Raw genomic sequence first — 27,282 nt, 5'->3', positions numbered from 1 at the left:
TTAAAATAGGGGATAAGGTTTGTGATGGAAATATGAGTCTAAAAATGATGAGCTGTTCAATGTCACATTTTGTAAGTTTTATTATTTCAGTGGGCAGTGCTTAGCAGAAAAAAATGAGTTATGCAAAGTTAATTCTGAAAAATAAAAAAAAGAGATTGAGAAAACTAAGAACTGTCAACTTTAACTTTTATAGCCAACTCTCCCCACCAACCTTCCCCATCTATTCTACTCACAGTGGCCCAATGATCTATCTCTCCCTCACTGTCTCTCCTTCCCTCCTTCCCTCCCTCTTGCTTTCTTTTCCCTTAATGCAAATCTTAGTTTAGGCTCCACCCCTGCCTGAAATACTCTAATGGCCTCCCATCTATCTCAGGATAAAATACAAAATTCTTGTCTACAAAGCTTTACTTGATCTTGCCACCACCTACCTTACTAGTTTTATCTGATTCTCATACTCACAGGATCTTGTGCTCCAACCAAATTGGGTTCCACAAATTCAGAATTCTCCTGAAGTATTGAAACTTTTTGTCCTTTTTTGTTCTCTCCGCTGAGGGTCTCTTTTTGTCCATAGGTACCCTTCCTCCACTCTGTCCAGGTCATTCCCCAGATTTCAGTCCTCTCCTAAAAGTGTGTAGTCCGTGGAAGTTTTCCTGCTCAACTAGGGTAGCAGGTACCCTTTATGTACTGTCACGGCCCCTGCATTACATTGCAGTTCTTAACACTATTGTCATTAAATAACTAATGGACTTGGTTTCTCTTTTTAACATCTTTGTCACTAATGCCTAGTAATATACTCTGCCTGTGCCTTACTGGAATTCAGTAAGTATTTGCTGAATCAATGACTTAACACTTTATTTGGGATAAAATAAAAATGATCGGTGAGATTTCTGTGCCTCTAGAATTATCTGTGGGGAAAAATACTGGAGAAACATAACATCAGTTGCTTTAGAACTTGACTTGAGCACCATTCTAAGAAGTCAGGCTCACCAAAAATCACCCACAGAAATGCAAAACCTATGGTCCACCTGCAGCAGCCAGAAACTTGAATGTTATCAACCTCCTCTCTTTCTCTTGCCTTACTCATTCAAATAGTCACAAAATCCTGGCAATTTTGCCTCCTTTGGATCTTCCAGATCTGTTCATTTATCTCCCCTCTCTCTGATGCTCCACAGCTTCAGCTGAGGTCACCATCATCTCTTGCCCAGATTCTTGCAACAGCTTCCGTATTAGATATTCTGCCTCCAGTTACAGCCTCTCTGGGATCCATTTCCACTTCGCTAAAGGGATTTTTCTAAAATGCATACATGAATGCATACCTAAAATGCAAACGTGTAAATTCTCCTTTAAAATCCTTTCCTTCAGGATGAAATACATTTTCTCAAGAGGGCTTTCAGTGCCTTTATGATTCAGCCCTGCCTACCACTTCCTGCTTCTTCTCTGCTGTTGCAATCCACATTTTAGGCCTCAGCCATGCTCAGCATTAGTTATACAACCACCATGCTCTCTCTGCCTCCAGGCCTCAGCACTTAGCACTATTTGTTTCTGGCCTACCCTTCCGAACTTTCCAGGCTGGCTAATTTCTCCTGCCACCAATTATATTGGGACGCCCACCCCTGTGTCTTATTCACTCTTATACTCTCTCAAAGTCCACCAGTGCCAGATACATGGTCAGTGTTTAATTAATATTATATTGAGTGGTTTGCATGATATTCTTGGTTTAAGTGATGGTGCTTACCCCTATTGTCTGGCAGGTATTTGCATTTGATGTTGGTGGAAAAACTTGGAAATCTTATGATTGGTCACAGATTACAACTGTGGCAGTTTTTGGAAAATATGACTCAGAACTTATGTGCTATGCTCATTCAAAAGGAGCCAGAGTAGTGCTAAAAGGTGAGTGACAGTTTTTATCTGATGTGTTCAGACAATTGATACGTTTACTTGCATCATTTGCTATCCAGACTAGCTAGAAACTTCCCTTTGCATGTTCATGTGGTATATTTTTTAGCATCCTAAAATTAATCTTGGATACCATTTAATTCATTTCACAGAAACAGATACTGTTAAAAACTTAAATAAACCACTGCATGGTTTTGAGCAAAACATGACTCCTAATTAGCATGAGGACCTTTTAGCTAGTCCTAGTCCACCATTTCTGCTTCTAATTTGAGAATGATTTTACTAATTATTCATAATGGTTATTTTGGAAATGAATGAGTAATGACTTTTATTATTTTGTTACATTATTTCTGCATTTGGAAAACTTAAGTTGGGAGCTTAGTATACCAAAATAATGAGATATTTTAAGTACATTTTGATCTCTTTGGAATGGGTTTGTGAAGTAAATATCAATGAACTCTTAAAAGCATTTTTACACAAAAAGTGTATATTTCTTTCACAGGAGATGTATTCTTAAAGGATATCATTGATCCTACTTTCAGAGCATCCTGGATAGCTCAAAAACTTATGGTGGCTAAAACACAATATATGGATGGAATTAATCTAGACATAGAGCAAGAAGTTAATTGTTCATCACCTGAATATGATGCATTAACTGCTTTAGTCAAAGAAACTACAGAGTCTTTCCATCGTGAAATTGAGGGATCACAGGTAAAAATTCATTTGATATTTTTTGGAAACCCCTTAATATCTCTATCAAAATGTATTCATGAAGGTATGAGTAATAGAATTTCGGTTTATAGAAATCGAGTAGAAAGAATTTCAACACATATATCTTTAAAAATTATCTGGAAATTTGAAGGTTGTATTAAAGAAGTTTTACAGAGTTTTAAGGTGTTAGATTTGTTCTTTATGGACATCAAGATACAACATGGATTTCCCATCTTCTTGCCTCACAGGAGGGTTAGCGATATTAGATGGGCAAAAGGGATCAGCAAGAGTCAGGAAAGGACTCCCCAACTCCCAGTTTCTCCCTGAGGAGGAAAGGCTTTAGAATGCACATTTAATGCCCCAACTTTTAAGGCTCCTGCATGACCAATGGGCCCCCAAAACATCTACCTCTGAAAGCCAACAGGGTTTCCATTCATGAGTCTTACAGGACTGTAGCAAACAAGGAAGAGGTTCCCAAGGTACCTGAGCACTCAAAATGGATACTCCCCCCCAGGGCTCAGCTCCGCAGATACAGGCAGAAACGCCCATCTCCTACTCTTTTCTTGGAAAAGTCTGACTGTGTATTTCACAAGCTGCTGCCTGAGGGTCTGGCTTCTAATTAGCACACATCTAAGTAGTGACTACAATCTTCCCCAGACCCCAAAAGAGCTAGTGGGCACTTCCCCTGCCTTCTCCCTATGGCTCACTCCAACAGTAAATTCAAGTCACCAGTATGTCCCTGGAAGGAGCATATCCACACACCTAGCACTCCAACTTTTTGGCTGCCATTCAAGTGACGGGTTTCTAAATCACTTAGTTCTGTTAGCCAGCAGGTTTTGCATTTATGGCTCCCTAAGGATTATAGCAAAAAAAGAAGCAGTTTTTAAATGGGGGCAGGATCTCCCATTGTTATACACCTGGGCTCAGCACAGATGGAACAGGCAAAAACATTTATCTCTCAAGAAGGTGTTTAACTGTATACCTTCTCAGTGGCCTGAGTGTCCAGCTTCTAATTAGCTTGCATCTAGGTACTCACTGTGATTCTCCTCTTTTGGAATCTGGAGAGTCTTGGTACACCAACTATTTGGTGTGCTAAGCACAAAGACAACATTTTGGACAATCATAAAGGTTTGAGTGGGATCCAGGAGCTCAGGCCAGGGTGATTGACAAGTTTCATCTCTTGTACAAGACTAGTCTATCAAGACTAAAAGAGGTGGCTGTTTTGTCTAATGTCCAGAAATCAACACAGAGAGTCAAAGAGAATGAAGAAACAAAGGAATATGTCTCAAATAAAACAACAAGATGAAACACTACAAAAAGACCTTAATGAAGAGAAATAAATGATTTGATAGCGAATTCAAAATAATGGTCATAAAGTGGCTCACTTTGGTCAGGAGAGCAATACCTGAAAAAATGAGAATTTCAACAAAGATATAGAAAATATTAAAAAGTACTCAGCAGAAATCATAGAAATGAAGAAAAACAATAATACAACCGAAAGTTTCAACAGAGGGGTTCAATAGCAGAAGGGGTTCAGCATGTATCAAGCAGAAGAAAGGATCCACAAAGTCAAAGGCAGTGAAATTCATCTAATCAGAGCAGTTAAAAGAAAAAATAATGAAAAAGAGTGAGGATAGCTTAAGGGACTTAAGAGATATATGAAGAGGACCAGTATATATCTTTTCCCAGAAGGAGAAGGGAGGAAGGGGCAGAAAGCTTATTCAAGGAAATAAGGCTAGAAGTTCCCAAACCTGAGAAAAGAAATCGACATCCAGATTCAGTAAGACTGGAGAGACCCACATCAAGACACATAATTAAATTGTCAAAAAATAAAGACAAAGATTCTTAAAAACAGCAAGTGAAAAGCAACTTATATTATATATAAGAGAACCCCATCCCCACTACCACCATTAGACAATCAGTGGGTTTTTTAGTATAAACTTTGCAAGCCAGAAGGGAGTGGGATGAGATACTCAAAGTGCTAAAAGAAAGAAATGGCCAAGTAAGAATATTCCTACCTGGCAAAGCTGTCCTTCAGAATTGAAGGAGAGAGAGAGTTTTCCAGACAAACAAAAGTAGAAGGTATTCATCACCACCAGACCAGCCTTACAAGAAATGTTAAAGGGACTTCTTTGAGCTGAAGTGAAAGATGCTAATTAGTAACATGAAAACATATGAAAGTATGAAACTCATGACTAAGAGTAAATTATAGCTAAATTTATTTATACTATAATATTATGATAGTTGTGGATAAATCACTTATAATTCTACTATAAGGTTAAAAGACAAAAGTATTAGGAATAAGTATAACTACAATAATTTGCTACCAGATACACAATTTTAAAAAGATATATAATGAGAGCTAGAGCTTTTGTATGCATTTTAAGTTGTTGTTATCAACTTAAAATAGACTATAAGATTTTTTCAAATTTTAGAATTATTTTTATTGATGCATAATTGACATATAACATTAGTTACGACAATTTAATATTTGTATATGTTGTGAAATGATCACCATAGTAAGTCTAGTTAACATCCATCACTATATATCTATTTACAAAATTTTTTCATATAAGCCCTATAACTACAAGGCAAAAACCTATAACAGAAACACAAAGGATAAAGGGAAAGGAATCAAATATGTCACTACAATATTAAATCTAAATCATCAGATCACACAGGAAGTGAGCAAGAGAGGAGAGGAAAAAAGGAATTACAAAATAGCCAAAAAGCAATTAGTAAAATGGCCTTAGTAAATTGCTGTCAATTACTACTATCACCAATTGCTTTATCAATAATTATTTTAATATGAATAGGTTAATTCTCTAATCAAGAGACACAGAGTGGCTGAATGGATTTAAAAAACAAGATCCAACTATATCCTGCCTATAAGGGAATCACTTCAACTTTAAGGACACATATAGACTAAATTAAAGGGAATGAAAAACAGATTGCATGCAAATGGAAACCAAAGAAAGCAGCTATAGCCATGTTTGTATCAGGCAAATCATTTAAGTCATAAATGATAGACATTTTTGTCTAGACTTTACACAGAAAATGGTCATTATACAATGATTAAGGGGTCTATTCATCAAGAAGATATGATAATTTTAAATATTTATGCTTGCAACATCAGAGCGCCAAATATATTAAGCAAGTGCTAACATATCTGAAGGATGAAATAGACAGTAATACAATAATAGTAGGGGACTTCAATACTCCACTTACAGCAATGGATATCGATCATGCTGACAGATAAGCAACAGGAAAACATCAGTAAAGAAACTACATGTTAGATCCAGACGTTCATAGAACATTTCATTCAACAGCAGAATACACATTCTTTTCAAGCACACACGCAACATTTTCCAAGATAGAGTGTATGTTAGCCCACAAAATAAGTCTCAGTAAATTTAAGAATATTGAAATCATGTTATCGAGCATCTTTTCTGACCACATTGGTATAAAATTAGAAATTAATTACAAGAAGGAAATCCTGTTATTTGTGACTATGTGGCTGACTTGGAGGGCATTAGGCTCAGTGAAATAATCTAGACAAAGGCAGATACTGTATGATATTACTTATGTATAGACTCTAAAAAAATTCAAGCTCATAGAAAAGAGAGTAGGTGGTTATCAGGGGTTGGGGAAAATAGGAAGAGGCTGGTAAAGGGTATAAACTTTCTGTTAAAAGATGATGAAGGTCTGAGGATTTAATACATAACATGGCAACTATGGTTTACAATACTGTGTTGTATCATCGAAATATGCTAATAAAGTAGAACTTAAATGTTATCAATAAAAAAAGTAAATATGTGAGGTAATGGATGTGTTAACTCAATGATGAGAATTCTTTCACAATATACACACATATCAAATCATCACGTTGTACATTATATATATTATAATTTTAATTGTCAATTATACTTCACTAAGACTAAAGGAAAAACTACTAGGCTAAACAGTGGGTTTTTGAAGACAGAGACCAGCTCCTTGATGTCTAATAAGATGTTTAAAAATTGTTGAAGTTAATGAATGCTACATGCCTTTCAAAGATTTAAAATCTTTAAAAACCCACTGTTTAGTAAATAAATATCTATGTAAAATATAAGTAGTATTAACTAGTGACTCTTAACTGATCTCGGAATCTCCTAGGAGTGCTTGTTAAAAGTATCCCCAGTGCTTGATTCAGCAGGTCTGGGATAGAGCCTAGGAACTGTTTTGATCAAGTTGTGCCAGATGATTCTGGTAAGTTGGTTAACATGAATTTGAGGATCATTGGAAAAATAATAAGTGATATAAGGACTGACATCTGTGTGGCTTTATGCAAGTAGAGGTTTGTCAGTATGGAATTCAGCTTTTCAGATAAGTACAATTTCTATCAAGAATAGCAAATATTTGTTATGCAGGCCATCAGACTCCTCTCTTCACATAGTTTGATTTCTAAACCTTTTCCTTCATTCCCTAGATTGCTGTTATTAATAGATTAGAACTGGTGTGTGGGAAATAACCTATTTGCTATTAAGCTACAGTGAAAGGGTAAGGAGGAAGAGACTGAGCACAGATTTTGTAGTAAGAATATCTACTTCCATGTTTGAGGGGCAAGTAGAAAAATTGGGGCTACTATGTCGTTAGGTAAATAAGTGGGAGGCACAGTTGCCAAGATAGGCTAGAGAGTGGAAGATCCAGAATATCAGAATGAAGAGTATGCATTTTATTCTGTAAGTAATGGGTTACATGTGTAGAAAGTGTTTGGGGAAGAATATTTTATAGTAGTACATAAAATAATAGAGGAGAAAGGGAGACCAGTAAGGACTAACCCAATAATACAATAATGGGATTTATAGTTTGGATTGGGATGATGCCCTAACACTCAGCAAATATTAAATAAATATTTACGGAATTAATTAATGAATGAATGAAAAGAAAGGGGCTAAACAATTGTGAGAAGCCACCCAAAGGAAAATGTAAGATTAGTGATGGGGTGAAGGGGAGTCAGAAAATGGCCCAAAGTTTCTTAAACTGGTGACCAGAAAAGAAATGATTAAAAAAGATGATAATTTATGATTATGGATTTGTGGTCAGAGAATTAAAGAGCTAGAAATGCCCTTGGAGAGTTCTTTCTACACCCTCATTTTTACAGGTGGGAATACAGATTCAGATGTTTTAAGTTACATAGACCTAATTATAACAAAGCCAAGACTAGAACCAAAGTGTTGATTTCTTGTCTAAAATACTAATACTGCCTTCTCAAAAATATGAGATTAAGTATGACATGAAATCCAGGTGAAAAGACTCTCAGTGCTCAGGACAGCGGTAAGAACTTACAAAATGGATTTGAAACTTACTGGCTTAGAGGTAATCATTTAGTTTCTCCTTTATGATAGTATATAGAGCTCCCATTTTGTAATAGAAAGCAGTGATAAAATGGGGTCCTAATGTAAAAATTTCACATTATAACCTATTTTGCTAGAGAGCTATTGAGGAAAGCTTATACTTGTAAAGCAGAGCTTCCTTTAGTGCTAATACTCAGAAAATTACAGAGAACTCTGGGAAAGTCCTTACAAGAGTTACAGTAGAATAAACTGGCCAAAGTGTAAAAGTTTTAAAGTATCTCAGTTGTTTGTAATAATTAATCAGTGGTTTTATTGAGAGCCTAATTATGAAAAAAGAAAAAAACTTTTAATGAAGTCTTAGAACATTTGCACACATATAAAATAAGGCTAATTAATGTTTGGTTAAGGCAATAACTATTTTAAAGGGACTTATGCCTTTGGAAGATTGGCTCACCATTCAAAATGAAAGATAACTTATCAGTTAAATTTTATTGGAATATTTCCATAAAATAAGACCATTTAAATGACTTGTTTAACACTTCGAGTTGATTATCTATAAGTATAGCTATAAACCACCACTATTAACTGTAATGTTGTACTGACCCTAACATATAAGGTAATTGGAAATCAAGGGCTTAATCTTCCAGCACAGGCCAGTTGGCTTGTGCCAAAAAATGACCAACTTAGCCAGCACATATTTTAAAAACTGTCGTATCTAAATTCTTAGCTTCTGCTCTCCAGTTGCTTAGAGGCCCCTTCACACCCTACTGTCATTACACCTGTTTCTTTCAGTTTGAGTTATCAATTCAGTTAGCAGTCTTGCCTCTGAAAACATTTGAGTTTAAAATTCTTCTTCTGCACTGCGCTCTGCTCCTGGTCATTGTATATGTCCAAATATGACTGGGTCCAAATATATATCCCTTATCCAAACATATGTCTAAAACATTGTCCAAATATATGTCTGGCTCAGTCCATGTAGGAAAAAAGTACATTTCCTAGATTTGTTCCAGTTCTATATGTGTCAAACCCTACATTCACATGTGAAAGCAATTCTTTTTTCTTGGGTAGTATGAAGCAAGAGAATATATATTCATAAAAACATCTGATATAATATACATATTTGATGTTACATAAAATCATATGTGTTTTTCCTCAGGTAACCTTTGATGTTGCTTGGTCTTCAAAGTGCATAGACAGAAGGTGCTATAATTATACTGGAATTGCAGATGCTTGTGACTTTCTCTTTGTGATGTCTTATGATGAACAAAGTCAGGTCTGGTCAGAATGTATTGCAGCAGCCAATGCTCCCTATAATCAGACATTAGCTGGTAAGAATACATCAAATGATCATTAGTCATTAATCCCATAATCTTAAACATTAAGATATATTTTAGTATTTCTAAGTCATTCATATACCTTTTCCATTTGTAAAGCTTTCTTGAAAAATGAAAAGCATTTAATTTGGAGAGCTTTCAAATTTACAAAAAGTTTTAAAATTTTGGAATTTTCACTTAATTCTAAAAATCTTGTGGGATAGGTATATTGTTGTTAGCCCTTAATTACAGATGAGATGAAGGGTGTTAAGCTCTCCTGATTGCACAGCTATTAAGTTTTATATAATTTGGACTCAGGAAGGTGTTCCAACCTCAAGTCAACACTTTTCTCTCAAAATTACATGAAGAAGATATTTGCTTATCTAGAATTTGACAAAATATTTTTGTTGAAATAACCAATGTTAAATAATTTAAAAGCAAAGACAGTTATGATGTGTACTTTCTGTACATGATTATTGGGATTAGATTTTATCTAATTTGGCATTTATGTTAGTACCCAGGCCATGGTAAAAATTATATAATTAGAATTAAGAGTACTTCTGATCTGTCATTCAGATGAAGTGGACTTTGCATTATCCTTTCCAAAGTTTGGACTGGTTTGTATCTCATTAGCCAAGTGAATAAAAAGTTGCTTGCTATCTTTAGGACTCAAGTGAAATCTCTGGGATAGTTGGTATTAAGTGTTAACTGGTTAATAATTGTTTGGACAGAATAGTCTGATTGCAAACACTAGTATGTAATTGTAAATTTGAAAAAATAATTTTGTTACAATTAAAAATTATTTAATCCAGTGTTCTCGGACTGTGTTTCAAGGAAGAGATAATTGTGTTCTATCAATAAAAGGTTCATTATTAAATATGTTTAGAAAATGATGCATACTCCACCCTTCACTTGGAATATAATGGTACACAATAACTTTAAAGGCTCTGAAAAGTAGCAAATTTACTTAAGTTATATTCAATATAGTCTTAGAACTTCCCTTGGTGGGAACACACATTTTGCAGCATTGGGCAAGAAAGAGATAAATAGTATCAAGAATTTGTTAAATTTTCTCTGTTTCCTATAACTACAGATTATAGTAAGGAGTATCTTATCCCTGGCTGTAATTCATACTTATAGGGTATTTGTTAAACATGAAAACACTTGTGCTTTCTATAAGAAGTTGTAAGGTCATTCCAGACAGAACGTTTAAGACTTATAGAACTTTTTTGAAACTTTAGAATCTAGAATAGCAAATATTTCTTAGTAATTAATAGACACAATTAGCATGCTTTTCTGAAATGTGTCATTCTTCTTAAATTTTGTAATTTTTTGCATCAATTTGATCTTAATTGATTTGAATGTTATTATTATTTAAAAGAAATGATTTAGAAAGTGAGTTGAAATTTACAGTTATTTTTATTTATTTTTTTTATGGTGACATTGGTTAATGAAATCCAGTAAGTTTCAGGTATACAATTTAACAAAAAAGTCATATATATATTGCATTGTGTGTTCACCTCCCATAGTTAAGTTTCTTCTGTCACCAGGAATTTACAGTTCTTAAGGAATGATTTTCATAATATCATACTAGAATAACAGTATATTTTGCATAAATGAACCTATATTTACAAATTTAGATTCTGAATGGCTGCATACCTTGTGTAAACACATTAGTAGACATACAAAGAGAAAAAAATATGCTTTTTCTATCCCTATTTCATTAGCATATGATGAATACATTGAGATGGGCATTAACCCTAAGAAACTTGTAATGGGTGTTCCCTGGTATGGTTATGACTATACCTGCCTGACTCTAACAGAGGTAAGAACAGCTCATTTCTTACGAAATTTTTTTCTCTTTCTTCTGTAATTTAGAGCTTGTTTTGTTTCACACACATAAACTCTATTTAACATACATAAGTTCTATTTAGAATTTATAAACCTCTACATATAGAATATGTAAACTTTAGAATTTCTGAAATACAGTTTGAAACTAAAAAGTAGATCTTATTTTTAATTATTTAATCCTATGAACGTTTCTGAATGTTATATATTTTCATTTAATAATGAAATTTAATTTTCATACTATGTGGTCAAGACATCTATTTATAGTATATATTTTATTTTATAGTTTTAATTATATTTTCTGATTTAACTCTTAACATATGCTTAGTTGACAATCTGTAATAAGAGCATTTTTGGATTTTTAGGATCATGTTTGTACCATTGCAAAAGTCCCTTTCCGGGGGGCTCCTTGTAGTGATGCTGCAGGACATCAGGTGCCCTATAAAATGATTATGAAGCAAGTAAACAGTTCTATTTCTGGAATCCAGTGGAATAAAGATCAGCAGGCTCCCTATTTTAATTATAAAGTAAGATTTTCACAAGTTATAAATACTTATTCTCTCAGATTTTGTAACTGCATATTTTCGTAATTGCATATTTGATATAGAGAATTTCTATTAGTTTTCTTTTAGGGTACAACATACAAGCTTCTGTTTACATGACTAAACTTCTCTTTGGATCTGTGTTATCAGGAACGTTACTTCCCTGGTGGGCAACTCAAGTGATGCTCACAGTGGAACTGCTCTGCATGGGTAACTGTTACTGTAAATGATGTAATGAAAACGTGCATCTCACAAACAGCATTTCCTGAGTAGTTAACAGTTGTGTATGATGACTGTGGCTTCTAGAAGAGCTCTGGGCTAAAATAGGTTGCTAGCTTTGAAAGCCTCTATCTCTAGATAAAGACTTATATAGAGGCTCTTATATAGAGTGGAATGAGGCTCTTAAATAGAGAGGAATGAGGCTTAGAAAAAGAGATGTGCCATCATGGGCTTTCTAATGGAAAATGGCATCATTTCAGATTTATTTCACAATTCAGTCAAACTATTAGACAAATTATAAGCAATATTAAAGTTAGAGACTGAAAATTATTACAGAGACTTGAAGAAATGGAGTGAATAATTAGAAATTCTGTCAGGCAGTATTTGATAAATAGGAGTTGCCATATCAAAGAGTCAAAGAAAAGGGATAAGATTCATAGTTTACCTTTAGCATAATAAACTTTTACACACCTCAAAAATCTAAGTATAAACCATCTTTGAATTTTATAGTAACCACAGAATGGTGGTACTATAAATGGAGCCCGAACATGATATAATGCAAGTTATTACCAGTAAGCATTTATATTTTTTACTAATGGTCTGGTTCTCTTTTATAAAATGTGAGTGCAAACACACATATTTAACAAATTATAATTGATAAACATCTATACATGCCTGTATGTCAATTATATAGAAAGCTTTACTGCAGAGCTTTCTAAACTTTAGAATCTAATGTACATTCCCATTAAACTAGGGCATACTGTAACCATGTCTTTGGCAAGCAGTATATATAGAACTCTGATCTGGGAACTGTTAATATTACACACACACACACACACACACACACACACACACACACATACACACAAATACACATATACCACTACCATGGCCAAAAATATTTGAAAAACAATGCATACAGTATGTCCCTCTTGGAGATTTATAATGTACAACATTATATTAAAGGAATTGGGAACTACTGCAGTACATAAGCTGTTTAACTGTTTAACACAAGAGCCTGTTTCTCAGAGGTCTTAGAAACATGTAGGAGGAAGAGTGTTTTCATGGATATCAGTTTGGTAATGAGTGTATGTAACCAATTACACATAATTTAGAAATGTGTAATACAGAATAACAGTTTACACTGTGATGTAGTGCTTTTTGAATCCCTGACTTAAATTTTCTTTAATTAATAAGATGACCCATTCTTGAAGGCACAAGTCACCAAATCCTAGGGCCACAGACCAATACAGGTCAGTGGCCTGTTAGGAACTGGGCCACACAGCAGGAGGTGAGCAGCAAGCAGGCAAGCAAGGGAACCTTTATTTTATTTGCGGCTGCTCCCCAGTGCTAGCATCACCACCTCGGCTCCAGATCATCAGGCATTAGATTCTCATAGGAGCACTGGTCTCTGGTGACCAAAAGGTCGGGGACTGCTGCTTTAAGGTCTTGGAATTCACAAAAATTTTCAATGAGCCTTGAAGCCTATTGATTCCGTGGTACTTTAGACGGCAATCTAGTTATAACCCTTTGTTCCTCTTTTTATTCACTGTAAAATTCTTAGAAACCAAGATGAAGTTTTGGGTGTGATTGAAGAGAATTTCTTATGCTGTCTCAGCAATAGCAGCTTCATCTTGTACCTGATATTCTTGAAAGGATTTATGCCTTCATCATGTATATGCCAACCTAACATATACACAGTTTTTCATCCTTTGATCCTTCACTATTTTGAGGCATCTGGAATTTCTTACCAGTATCAAAAAGCTCAAAGTACTAGCTAATAAGATGGCAAAACTGAAAAGCATATGCATTTGGGTTTGCTCCTAAATCTTCAAAAATAAATATTTTTATTTTTTATTTATATACAGGTTCTTCAAGTTGCCTTCTAATAGTGAATCACAATTGTTACTAGAGCATGCATGGCTTTTTTGAGTTCTAAATATTTTAAAGAATGGAATGTAAGATATAGCATAAGATATGCTTGTACATAATAAGTCTATTATAGTTAAATATGCCACAGCTTATCCATTTACCAAGTGACTACTGTCCTTCAAATTAGCCATTTGAGGAGACTATTCTAATTCCAGCAGTGCTACCATCCAAAAAAAAAAAAAATGTTACTGGCATTTGTTGAGAACTGCCTTTAAAAAGTTTCCCAGATTTCTCTAAACATAAATGTTACTGGCATTTGTTGAGAACTGCCTTTAAAAAGTTTCCCAGATTTCTATAAACATGAATAAATTATTTTTAGTTATAGGTCATTCTATTTTTTATCTCCTACTTTTTCCCCCTTTCCTTTACCCATTTGCCTAGGTCTGCTCCTTTCTTCTTTCCTTTATCCCTTATCCAATAGCTTATTTACCTTGTAAGAGAAACTGTTATTACTAGAGAGTGGCAAGGTGTTGCTGGGGAGAAGGACCTTACAGGGTGGAAGGACCATTTTCTAGTTCACAGTTCTTATCAGCTGTGTGCATAAGGCACCCATGGAGTCCAGATCAGACAGGCTCTTAGAATCAATTCTGTAAGACCCAGAAAAGTTTTCCTCATCTATTGCTGTTACCTTTTGACTGACTGACTCTTATAAACAAAGCACGTGCTGAGCTCCCAACCAAGCACTTTTCCAGGCACCGTAGAGAACACAAAAAAGCGTCTAAGCTGGTGTCAGAGGACCAGAGCAGTGATCCTCCTTAACCCTGGCTGAATATCAGAATTACCTAATGGAACATAAAATGCAAAACAAACAAGTATATGTCCAAGCACCAGCCCTAGAAGGTTCTGATTCAATAGGTTTCATGTGGTCTGGATCCCAGACACCTATCTTTTTAAAAGCTCCACAAGTGACTCAGATGTACTTCTTGGATGATAATCATCAGGTCAGAGCAAGGAAGGAATCTTAGGGCATGAGAAGGACCTTAAATGGAATATATTAGGAGACTCATTTGTGTAATTTTTGCTGTTGTAAAAGTGCCACAAGCAGTGATGTCTGGAAAGTATCAATATAGAACCATGGAATCGTAGAGCTGCAAAGTATTGTTCCCTCCAATTTGTATTATTTCACTGTATCCTTTTTGAATCTTTGTTTTCCCTCTTCTTGTATTGAATACTTAAAAATTTTCCATTTTTACTTATTTTATAGGATTCTACTGGCCGTTTTCATCAAGTGTGGTATGATAACCCACAGAGCATTTCTTTAAAGGCAGCATTTATACAAACCCGTGGCTTACGAGGCATTGGCATGTGGAATGCAAACTGTCTTGACTACTCTGGAGACGCTGTAGCCAAACAGCAAACTGAAGAAATGTGGAAAGCATTAAAACCGAAGCTGTGACAGACATGAACATCCACTGTCAAACTATTAAGATTTAGAAAATGATGTGTATAAATAGATGTAGTTTCTTGAAGAGGTAAAAAATGTATACATTGTCATGTTGCTATACGTTTTACTTATTACTATAATCAAAAACATAAAAAATAAAGAGATGCTTTGATTGTTGAATTTGAAAGATACATATATATTGATATCTTCAGTGTCCAGAAATATAAAGATAAGAAACAAGTCACTTACTTTCTTAAATATTCCTTTATAAGATGTTTTAATACTATAATTAGAAACAACTGCTTTCAAAATTTAATTAGGCTAATTTTTCCCCATGATATTAAAATATATGCTTACAAATCGATTCTAATTTTTAAAATATATATAATTCGAAGTAGAAATTGTTTATTGCTTAGAATAGATTTTTATAAACCTCGTCTTTGAGAAGCAGTTTGCTCTGTACTTTTTTGTTTTTTAATAAATCTAAATTTAAAATCTGCGATTTATTCTCCTCTTTAGGTCCATCAAACTACTGGAAATAATTTTCCTGCTCCAGGACTCCATGTAGTCTTATGTTCTCTGAGGCATTTGAATTAAACTCAAACCTCCAGAGGAAAAAAATATAAAGTATTAAAATACTCACAAAATCAAGAAGATACTTTAGTAATATTTTGAATTAGTATGTTAGACCCATGTAATATTTTCCAAATAAATTTTTTATGTGGTTATATCTGATATTTTACAATAGGAAAAACTTGCTGTTGAAACTGAATCTATCCTTTGTCATTTACCCCTCCAATTATTAATATCCCTTCACTATGGATATCTATACTTTATTTCTTGGCTAGTTTTCTTTTCAGTGGTCAATTTTTTCTTTTTCTATATCTGCATTTTACTTTTAATTATTAAAAGACATTGGTTTCTCAAGTTGTTTCTCTTTCTAAAGAGAAATTTTGTACAAAGAACTTTTCTAAATGCACAGAGGTCTTTGTTCTCTTTCTCAAGTCAATTAAGAACACTGTGTTGCACTTCTTAGTTCCTATAAATACTTAAATTAAAAGTTTGCACCCTGGAACTCTGAATTTACATAAATATTGCTTTCTCTATACATTTATTCTCTCCAAATGGAAATAAATGATGATTTGATTATGTGTTATGAGAATATTTCATTTCCTACTTGCATAATTATTTATGGCAGCGTAAAGTCAACCATTTTCCATATTATTTGCTTCATTTCTAATATCTTGTATTTCTAAAATAAATTACTAAAAATAAATTACTAATAAATTCTTAGACACTAATCTCTATCATAGCTCTGTATGCATGTTCAATATCTCTATTCTTTTATATTTCCAGACTGCTTTTAATTAAAATTAATGAATAAATTAAACAGTCTATTTATATGTGAATATGTTCATATTTACTAAACTACATGATTTTTTAATAGTTGCTTTACAGTCATATTAGCAATTAAATTTTAAGACTTTAAAAATGAAAAGTATAAAATATAGTACAGTTAAATATGTAATAGATTAGAAACAATGAAAATAACCCAGTACAACCATATTGCTTTTATACATCTAATATTTCATGAAACTCTCTGTAATATCCATATGAAAAATAAACCTTATGATTTACATAAAACATTGCCAAGAACAACAAAGGTAGTCTATGGCTATGCTACCCTGAACAATCCTGTCTGATCTCAGAAGCTAAACAGGGTTGGGCCTGGTTAGTACGTGGATGGGAGATGACCTAGGAAGACCAGGTGCTGTAGGCATAAAAAATAAGGCACTGTAAACTGACAAGGTCCTTGCAACCTGTGAGGTCAACCAAGGGTTGCCTTGCCTAAAAAGAAAGGAAGGAAGGAAGAAAAGAAAGAAAGAAAAAAAGAGAACAACAAAGGTTAAACAAATTTTCAAATATTTAATTGTTTAGACTAATAAAAGTTTTAAATTAACGTACCTACTTGAGGCTGTAAAGATGTATTAATTTTATTCTGTGCCAGTTCAGCTTTCAATGTGCGTACATTGGATATTGCTTGTTTTCTCATCTATAAAAAGAATTACCTTTAAAAAATGAACTTCATTTTGCTCGCTAAAATAACATTGTCATGTAAAGAAGGGTTTTTGTAGCTTAACTCTTCTCATTTTCCTTCAATGCCTTCACTCCCACTGGATTAGTATGGTAAATGAATGTATAAGTCATAAGTCCTGTTAAATAAGCAAGCATGCTATTTACTGCTAGATAAGCTATCATAATTTTGTTTATTAGTATACAGTCATAATAAAATTAAAATTAAAATATCATAAAAAATAGATTGAAAATAAATTTTATCTTTTGTGGAAGTTTCAAAATATGTTCTAAAGTGTAAAGAAATAGTAAAAAACAAAAAACAAAAAACAAAAACCCAAAATCGAAAAAACAAAATTACTGAAAACCTTAATTCCCAATCCTCAGAAACCCAATAGGCATGTAATAAAAGTGTTACTCTGTGGCAAGCCCTCTTCTAAGTGGATTAACCTCTTTGATTCTTTCAAAAATTTTATTGAGGCAGATACTATTACTTAACCTCATTTTATAGCTGAGGAAACCGAAATGCTTAGTAGTTAAGTAACCTACTCCAAGTATAAAACTGGTACGTGGCACAGCCAGGATTCAAACTCAAACAACCTGGTGCCAGCATCCTTATTATTTCATATACCATCTTTACACCAGCAGCATTCGCATCACTTGCAAGCTTCTTAGGAATGAAGAATCTCAGGCTTTACCCCAGACCACTGAGTCAGATCATACTTCCAAAGGATCCACCCTCCAGTGATGTCATATTAAACTTAAAGCACTGCTTATGCTAGACTAATTTGAATATGGTTGCAACAGATTCAGGCTAGGTTTTCTGTCCCTTAGTTCTGAATCTTACAGGTAAGTTTGGGTAAACAATTCAGAAATCAATAATACATACTAATAATGTGTACTATATATCAGTTAGGCACTATGGTTAAATGTAGAATTTTTTCCCCTAGTGTAAGCTGAAAATTTGGTTCTCAATTTCCTATTAGTCTTTCCTGTTTTTGTACTAGATTCTAATATGGATTTCAACCATTCATAAGTGATATTTATAATGATAAAATAAACAAAGATGGTGAGACTTAATGTGTACACTTTCCAAAAGAAGTGTTTCTATTACTCCCTTTTACCCACCCAACATCCTTAAGTGTAGTTTCCACTTTGACTTTCTCTCCATTTTTTGAATACATAGTTTTTATTCATTGAACAAATTATTTTTTTATTGCATACCATATAAGACTACTAAATATTCATATTTGTTAAAAATTGTCCCTTGCCCTTCTTCTTTTTTGCACCTTAAGTTTTAAGCTTCTCAATGCCCAGCCAAGACTTAGCCTTGAGAATGTTGCTAGTTAAAAGGGTCTAAGCTGTGCTGTGCAATACAGTAGTCATTTGCCACATGCAGCTATTTAAATTTAAATGAACTGCAATTAAATACAATTTAAAATTCAGTCCTTAGTCACTCGGAAGGCTACATTTCAAGTGCCCAATAACTTCTGTCTCTAGTGGCTACCTTAGCATACACTACAGGTATGAATCACTCCCATTGTCACAGAAAGTTCTCTTGGAAGTGCCTATTCTAGAAAGAGGTCGTTATTCTGTGTCATAAAGCCATTTCTGATAAAGAGGTGAATTGAGAGCATTCGTGTAAGTATACATATGAAAATGACTGGAGAGAGATAATTACCCAAGAGGAGGAAAAACAAATGAGAGTTCAGAGAGCTCAGTGGTTTGTGAGACTTATTTATGAATGACCCTAGTACATGAAAACTACCCCTTTTAAATGTTTCATTGAGACTTTATACTGATTGACAGGGTACTTTTTAAAAAAATTCTCACTGGAATTTCCTAAATTTTTACTCTGGCCTTGTTGTAACATGCATCTTTTCAGGAGTTAGTTGTCGTTACTGCATTTTTTTCACTTGTGCTATTTGTTATTAAGGCAACAATTTTAAGACTGTCGATCCTTCCTACTCTTACACTATTGACACCCAAAGTTAAAACATCAAAATACTTTATTTCAAGATAAATTTTATAATCTCATTAGGAGAGATGCAAATTACCTTAACTTCTATGATGAGATTCATTTTGTCAGTATCCAATTTTCTCTTAAGTTGGTCAATTGCATGCTGTACTTCAGTGATCTGAATTATAAGGTAATTCTGTGTGAGATATACAAAGACATCTTTATTAAGGATAACGTCTATACATATTTATTTTTAACTGACTTGCTGACAGAAACTACAATGTGTTAACAAATATCAAAAGAGCAAATAACGAAAATAACCTATTCCATAAAATAAACTTATTGCTTCGGAGTAAATTACTATGACCTAATTTCCTACATTTGAGGGACTACTTTCTCTTTTGTTCTACTACCATTATTCATGTATTATAAAAATAGATATTTGTAAAAGTTGCCATTAAATTAGTACTCATAAATAACAACAACTATTACTATGAAAGAAATATGTAATTTTAAGATATTAGCAATGTTTTTTTGAAATTAATGAGCTTTATTAGCTGAATAAAATTAGAATTACTTTAACATATTTAATAATGAGATAGTATATTTTATATAAGAAAACTTATTTGCCACAAGAAAACCTATTGAATATAAGAAGCCTTTCAGTCACTTTTGTTCAAAAAGTTTATGAGGTATCATATCAGCAAAGAAATTATTTAAAATATTAAGCTGACTTAGTGAAAAAAACATGACCGTATATTGAATTTGATAAAACATAAGACAAAAAGTATCATCTATGCTAAAAGTATCAGCTAATATGAACAGAGCATTACTTGAACTTATTTGGACTTTATATTAAATTTATCTAAAATAGTAAACTTTTACTCATAGAAACAGAGAACAGATTGGTGGTTGCTAGGGTTTAGGAGTGGGGGAAATATGTGAAAGGGTACAAATTTCTAGTTATAAATAAGTTTTGGTGATGCAATGTACAGTATGGTAACTACAGTTAACAACAGTGTATTTGAAAGTTGTTAAGAGAGTATATCTTAAAAGTTCACATTATCAGAAAAAAAATTTTGAGGTGATAGATGTTAACTAGACTTATTGTGGTAATCAATTCACAGTATATACATATATCAAATCATTGTGTTATACACCTTAATACAATATTATGTCAATTATATCTCAATAAAACTGGGAAAACATAAACAAGGAAACAATATTTCATCATGTCTAAAGTTAAATCTGTACTCTTAATCATGATTAACATATTATAAAATCTTTTTTGGATAAGTGGGATAAAGCAACAAAAATTAAACTGATAAATAAAATGGCCTCTGGAATTTGTTATTTAATTATATGGTGAAATTACTCAATTAAAAAATAAACTTCATGTCTCTGATCTTTCACAATTCAAGACTATCTTAAGAAAAAAATGAATTGACAAAATGTAATTTAATAATTTCTTTAGACATCGATACCTTTAGATTCCATGGATGCGATTAACACTCCCCCTTCTCCTGCACTAAAAAAGAGGAATGCAGTAAACACTGTTCATCCTCCCACTGTATTTCAGCATGTGTTGATCTCTTTCCCATAGAATCAGAGAAAGCGACCCTGTCCTCAGGTACAGAGGTACATCCTAATTGGTGTAAGTCAGCGCATAGCATTCCCTGATAATTATCAGTCCACTGTAGGCTTGGTTGATGACCCCACCAGGCAAAAGGGAAAGTTCTGTATATTCTATGCATCTGAGAGAGGGTCTCTCTTAGATTGGAGGCATACAGCTCAACTTGCCATTGGCACCTCTATTGCTACAATGAAGGAAAGCAGTCTTATAATGAAACCAACACTTGAAAATAATAGGGAGATATCAGAAGCACCAATGCTCTTAAAAGACCATTAAGCTGTTGATTGTATCTCCTCAGTACCCATTCTATGAGACCCATAAATTTTCTTATTGTTTAAGCCAGGTTAAGTCACAGTTTTTTACCTGTAACCCAAAGCATCCTAAATATGATAATACTGACAATTATAAATCATCTATTTTGAACAGAACTTCAATATAATGTGAACACATTTAGAAGCACCTTAGAGTCTGTTATATTTGCCAGATTCTTTGGTCTCATTTTGATCTCCCTGGCTTCAAGCTGCATGAGCAATTTTTTATAATAAAGTTCCAAATCTTCTCGAAGTTTTGTTAAAACCTCCTCCAGTGATGCTGTGACTTTCTTTGTTTCAAAATGCTTTTTCTTCCAATCATCACAGGCTATAAGAGAGCGAAGGTCATAGTTTCAATCTGACTAAAGAATTCAACTTTTCAACCTGGAAAGGACCTTAGATTTAATTTAAACCCTTTTACTCCTCTTGTCTTCCTCCCTTACATGATGAGGAAATTAGAGCTAAGAACAGAAATGTTTATTGGGTAATAAAAGTACTTTTCTACAAATATAGTAAAATAGTGGTAAATCCAGGAACCATAAACGAGTTCTTCAAGTTTGTAATTATTTTGAGAAAACCTTTATTAAAAAGATTTCCAATTGCTAAATGTGTATAATTTTGATTACTTTTCCATAATCTGATTTGATTATGGTAAAGTTATTTATATAATTATAACTATGAAAAAAGAGGCATAATTTTTCTTGTTTTTCTTTATTTTTTCAGCTCCCAAAATGACGTATGTTTTGTGATATAAGCTGATTCTGATTCATCATTTATCAAAATTATTCCAACTACATCCCCAAAATTGTGTGGGGTAGAATTTCTCAAATCTGAGATTCTTAATTACAAATTCAGCACTGCCAACTAGGAAATCAGTGTGGCGCCAATGAGATTCTAAGTACAAACTTAACAGCAACACAAACTACATGCTAGCATACTAGAATATGTTTTTTTTTTTAAGATTATCAAAGAAATGCAAACCCCATATCAAATTCTATATGATGATTTGATTAAAATTATATAACTATATGGAACTTAACTAAAAAATTTAACTATTGCCCTATATCTAATCCTCATGCCCTATATATTATGCATTATCTTTCTAACTGGTCTCTGCTTCCATTCTTGCCTCTGTACAGTATATTCCACATAGTAGTCATTCTGATTTTTCTAAAATATTTTTTAAATCATGTAAATCCCTAGCTTAAAAATCCTCCAATGGCTTCCTATATTATTTAGAAAAAAGTCCAAATTCCTTGAATCGGCCTATTTCTTGCTCAACTTTTGATTTAATCTCCTTCTAAATTTCCTACTTATATATCACGCTCCAGCCATACTGGCCTTGTTTTGGGTCCTAAGACCGCAAGCTCATTTCTTTCTCCGGACCTTGACATTTAGTGTTCCTTCTGTTTAAACTGTTTTTCCCTATCTCTTCGCATGTCTGCCTCCTTATTAATAAAATCTTAATGATATCTCCACAGAAATGTCATCCTTGGAAATCCTACTTAGAGCATCTGTCCTGCCCCATCATTCTGTATTACGTTCTTTTAAATAACACTCTTCTCAACTCTAATCAATAACTGATATTATCTTACTTATTTGTTTCCGTTCCCCACAGCCACCACCCCCTTTAGAAGCAAGCTCCTTAAGAGCAAGGCAATTTGTCTTATTTACTGCTGTGTCCTCATCATATAAAACAATGCTGGGAATTGAGGCACATAGTAGGCTCAATAAATATTTGATGGCTGATACATGCCTTGAACTTAAAACATTCCTTGTTTAAGTAGAAAGTGACTGATCATTTTCATTTTATAAAGAGAAAGAGTGACATGCAAAATACCTTGCCTTAGTAAAAGACTGATCTGGTATTAGAGTCCTGGTCCTGTGATTTCTAGTTCATTGCTCCAATTTGTTTGATGAAATTTCTTGTTTAATATTACAAGGCTAAGTTATCGCTACCATTCCAAGGATTCATTTAATATTAGGAGGTAGAACTTTCAGAAATATCTCCTGACATTGTCAGTGCTAGTATTGAAGCAATAATTTTGCTGTAAATTGAGAATCCTAAAATCAGTTAATTTCCATATATACTTTTTACCCTTATAATCTCCAAGTACAATCCAACATGCAGGCCTCCCAAATCACTTCACGTCTCTCAAACCATTATCCTACACTTTCTCTTCTCTGACTCATTTTTCTATTTCCACCAGTCCTAACAACATTTTTTATTGTAAGAAAACAATCTACTTTTCCTACCTAATGTCTTTCATTTATTCATTTTAGCCAAGCAGACTGACATACATATGAAAAATTAAGCATCCAGGGGAGACTAAGGACTCAAAGAAGCCTTCTAGAGTAAGTGATGTCTAACCTGAAATTGAATGATTAGTAGGAAATAGCCAGGTGAACTGAGAAGAAGGGGACAGAAGGAGAAGATAAGACAAGCAGGTGAGATGGCAGAGGGAAAACCATGCCTGAAGACCTGCAGCAAGAGGAGGCGCACCTCAGATTCTCGTATACCTAACACTTTTCCTGGAAGCCTTTCTTGATCTCTTCAGCCTCATTTAGGTGTTCCTCCTCTGTTTCTTATGCATAGAGTTCTGCAATTCCTTTATCACAGCATTCACCAGGAGGTATCATTACTGCCTAACTTGATTATCGTTTCCCACTGGGCTACAAACTCTTTGAGGGCAGTGACAAGATTGTGTCTGCATATTAGTATCTCCTCAGCCCCTAGAACAGTGACTAAATTCAGCAGGCAATTAATAAATACTTATTTAGTAAGTGAATAGAAGAATGAAGAAAAAAGTAAATGTCATTTATGATAAATATTTGAATTTTAATAAAAAACAACCTATGTGAACCATGTTGTGTTTATTGTATAAAATAGTTGAACAATAAATACATGTTTTCTGTATTGATCTTATATCAATAGTATACCTTACCACTTAAACAGTAAAATAGTAAATATTAAAAAGTATAAGTTCCATAAAACTTGTTTTCTTTACAGTGACAAAAGAGGTAATAAACTTTACCATGACATCGCTTCAATTTGCTTTCTTCATACAGCTTTTCCACTTTTCTTATTAGCTCTTCTCTAATTCTTTCCAAATGTCTTCTTTCTTCCTTTACTTGTTTCATTTGTTCTATAATCTTCTCTCCTAAAATATTATAACCAATAATCATCAATGTCTAAGAGATGGTTCATTTCCTGAAATATAGTATGTAAAACTTAAAAAGTGTTTAAAATGGAAGAATAAATTTTACTCAAATTCTGTTTTTCTTCCTGCAATATAGCATTTATCCCTTTGGAAAACATTGAGGAGTCATTTCAGTTTCTAGGAGTGATACATAAGGGATTTACATATATGTAAAGAATACAATATGTCTCATCTATGTTTACATATATTTGTAAAACTGGGTATAGCCCAAGTAGTTGTATTTTTTGGTTTAATTCTTTTGGTAAATTTATCTTGGACCCAAAGTTATTGTATTTAAATTTTACATAGAGAATTAAATTTTAGAGTATATTTTTAAAGCAGAAATATTACTGACTAAACATATGCAGCAATCAACATAAAATTCTATACTTTAAAATAATTTAACTTTTTTGTGGTAAAATATACATAATAAAATTACCGGTTTACCCATTTTCAAATGTACCGTTCAATGGTATTACATACATTTAAAATGTCATAAAATCATCACCACCACCCATCTCCACAATTTTTTTTAACTTCCCAAACTTAAACTCTGTACTCATCAAACAATAATTCCTCATTAACATCATTTAACTTTATCTCAAAGAATTATCTGTACATACAATATCATCATACTTACTCTCCATCTGTAATAAAGAAATTTCAGTTATTCCTGGAGAAAAAACAGGCTGACAAGGAAGTGGAAGAAAATCAATATGATCTGGTAGGGTGATACACTTTTTTTTACCTATCTGCAAAAAAAAAAAAAAACCATGAAAATCAGTAAAATTTGGCAGGGTGATACTATTTTTCACCTATATGTAAGCATCTGGTAATATACAACAGTAATGCATTTTTTTCTTACTTATATGGTGATGAACTCCCAAATTGATATTTATACTTATAGACTCTTGTGCTCGGGTTTCTCCATTCCTCTATTACTTGGACATTATACACATGTTTACAGGGTTTCTCCATTCCTCTATTCTTTTTTTAAAAGAATACATTATTGCTTTGTAAACATGATTTCCTTCCAACACTTTCAATCTTAGTTACTTCTTATGGTAACATTTAAATTTTTCTAAGATGACTATTGAATTTTTTTCATCTTGAGCCAACTTTAATCACTGGTATTTGCTTAGAAAATTGGGACTTTCTATTACATTTTCAAAGTTTAATATACATTTTATTTCATATATTTTATCTACTCTGTATTTGTGTTTATATCACCTTCATCTTTCCTAAGTTTTGTGTTTCTGCCCTTTTTTTGATAAACTACCTCAAGCCTTCCAATGATGATGTTTCTCCCACTACCACTTTATAGATCTTAAATTGTTTCAATTCTGCTAGAATTTTTTACTTCTGTCTAACTTACCAGTTGCTACTTTTATCTTTATTAAGCCCTTACTACTACTTTGTTTTATTCTTCCTTTTTGAGTTTGTTATCTTATTTTCTTAACTTACAAAGTCAGGTTCTCACAGGATAATGGCAACCACCTAAATTAGAATCTCTCTACACATCCTCCCAACTGCTATAAAAGGAAAGCAAATAAAATCATTCATAATTTATGTCTACAGCATAAGTAGGACACAGAATCTTTTGATTTACACATGCCTTAATTTATGTTTAAGTGGGGAAATAAACACCCTAGACCAGCAGAGTGTGTTCAGGAGCCAATTACTGAGCAGTCAGATGTGACTGACTATGCATTAGAGAGAACTATGAACAGATAACACAATAAACATTAACCTCAGTTAGTATGGAAGAATAGGCTCCACCCATGCTGTGCAGAAATATTGAGGGTAAAAATAAGATCTGATAAATCAGAGCACTTTCTATGAGAAATCCAAAAGAAAGGGGCTGGTATAACGTTGACGGTCAGAAATGATAATGATGGGAAGATATAGCTTCTGAGAGAGAAGAAAATGCTCTGGAAGCGAGAGGTATTCTTTTGGGGCTAGATGGTGAGAAACAATAAGAAAGTGGTCAAGATAAAAGCTCAGCGAATTAAATCAGTAGGAAAAAATATCAAAGAAAATAGACCCCTTCTCCAAGGCCCCATTTATTTACAAATAAATAAATAACTGCATTTCACTATATCAACAGAAGAGGGGGTGCTTAACCCAAGAAGCAGAAAAGCCACTAAACACTACTTGTTCCTCTATAAGAACACCTGTTATGTGGATTCTGGGAAATATGGCGGAGTGAGAGACATCCTCAGATCTCTCCTCTTGAAACAACACTAAGCTGAACATCTAAAACTGAACAAAAAACACCCAAACTGCACACCAGCACGTCTGAGCGTGGGATCGGCGCATAAGAACTACCACAGGTCAGAACCCTGGGTGTCAGATGGTTGACTGGGAGAAATAAAGCAGCTGCCTCTCGCAGCTGATGGAGTTCCCTGATGAAGGAGGGAGAAGGAAGAAGATGCAGTGACTTCCTTGAACAGCCCTGCCTGGAAGTGCTGGGACTTCTACGCAGCTGGCAGCAGGGCCAGTCATCAGAGCAGAAAGCAGAGAAGCGGGATGGGGCTGCAAAGATACAACAGTTGATTTTTACCGGCCGCAGTTGCAAAACTGAGGCTGAGCCGCAATCCCCAACCCCCAACCCAGAAGGCCCCTCCCCCATATTCCCCAAATCGATCACCACGGAGCCCCAGGGGAATCTGAGCAAACGTAACCAAAACTGTTTGCTAACACTGACAGGGACTGAAACTGAGAATAGAGAGTGTGATTAAATTTCTACAAGAAAATTAAAAAAAAAAAACAAAAAACATTTTTTTTTACATAAAGCAGGGATCCAAAAGGCTTTGACCCCACCTACTGGAAACCAAAGGAAAAGTGCCTTCTTTGCAGCAGGCTACAGAGACCATTATAAAATAAATCTTTCTGGAAAAAAGGCACAATACACTTCCATTACT

General features: G+C 33.7%; 2 protein-coding genes across 2 annotated transcripts in view; one reads left to right on the top strand and one right to left on the bottom strand.

The window, feature by feature from the left end:
* Positions 1 to 16,332, top strand: part of CTBS (chitobiase) — a 17,768-nt gene extending 1,436 nt beyond the window's left edge. The window contains exons 2-7 of the mRNA XM_006919362.3: positions 1,752 to 1,890; positions 2,399 to 2,607; positions 9,100 to 9,271; positions 10,984 to 11,081; positions 11,470 to 11,631; positions 15,002 to 16,332. Coding sequence (XP_006919424.1) covers positions 1,752 to 1,890; positions 2,399 to 2,607; positions 9,100 to 9,271; positions 10,984 to 11,081; positions 11,470 to 11,631; positions 15,002 to 15,193 — 972 coding nt within the window. The 3' untranslated portion in view covers positions 15,194 to 16,332. The remainder of the gene's footprint in view (positions 1 to 1,751; positions 1,891 to 2,398; positions 2,608 to 9,099; positions 9,272 to 10,983; positions 11,082 to 11,469; positions 11,632 to 15,001) is intronic.
* Positions 16,333 to 17,146: 814 nt separating this feature from the next.
* Positions 17,147 to 27,282, bottom strand: part of SPATA1 (spermatogenesis associated 1) — a 30,680-nt gene continuing 20,544 nt past the window's right edge. The window contains 6 exon segments of the mRNA XM_015595074.2: positions 17,147 to 17,177; positions 17,179 to 17,234; positions 19,312 to 19,410; positions 21,308 to 21,486; positions 24,194 to 24,319; positions 24,999 to 25,110. Coding sequence (XP_015450560.1) covers positions 17,147 to 17,177; positions 17,179 to 17,234; positions 19,312 to 19,410; positions 21,308 to 21,486; positions 24,194 to 24,319; positions 24,999 to 25,110 — 603 coding nt within the window.

Source organism: Pteropus alecto, unplaced genomic scaffold (assembly GCF_000325575.1).
Source record: "Pteropus alecto unplaced genomic scaffold, ASM32557v1 scaffold25, whole genome shotgun sequence".
Taxonomy (NCBI): Eukaryota; Metazoa; Chordata; class Mammalia; order Chiroptera; family Pteropodidae; genus Pteropus; species Pteropus alecto.
This window is presented reverse-complemented; position numbering and strand designations above follow the sequence as displayed.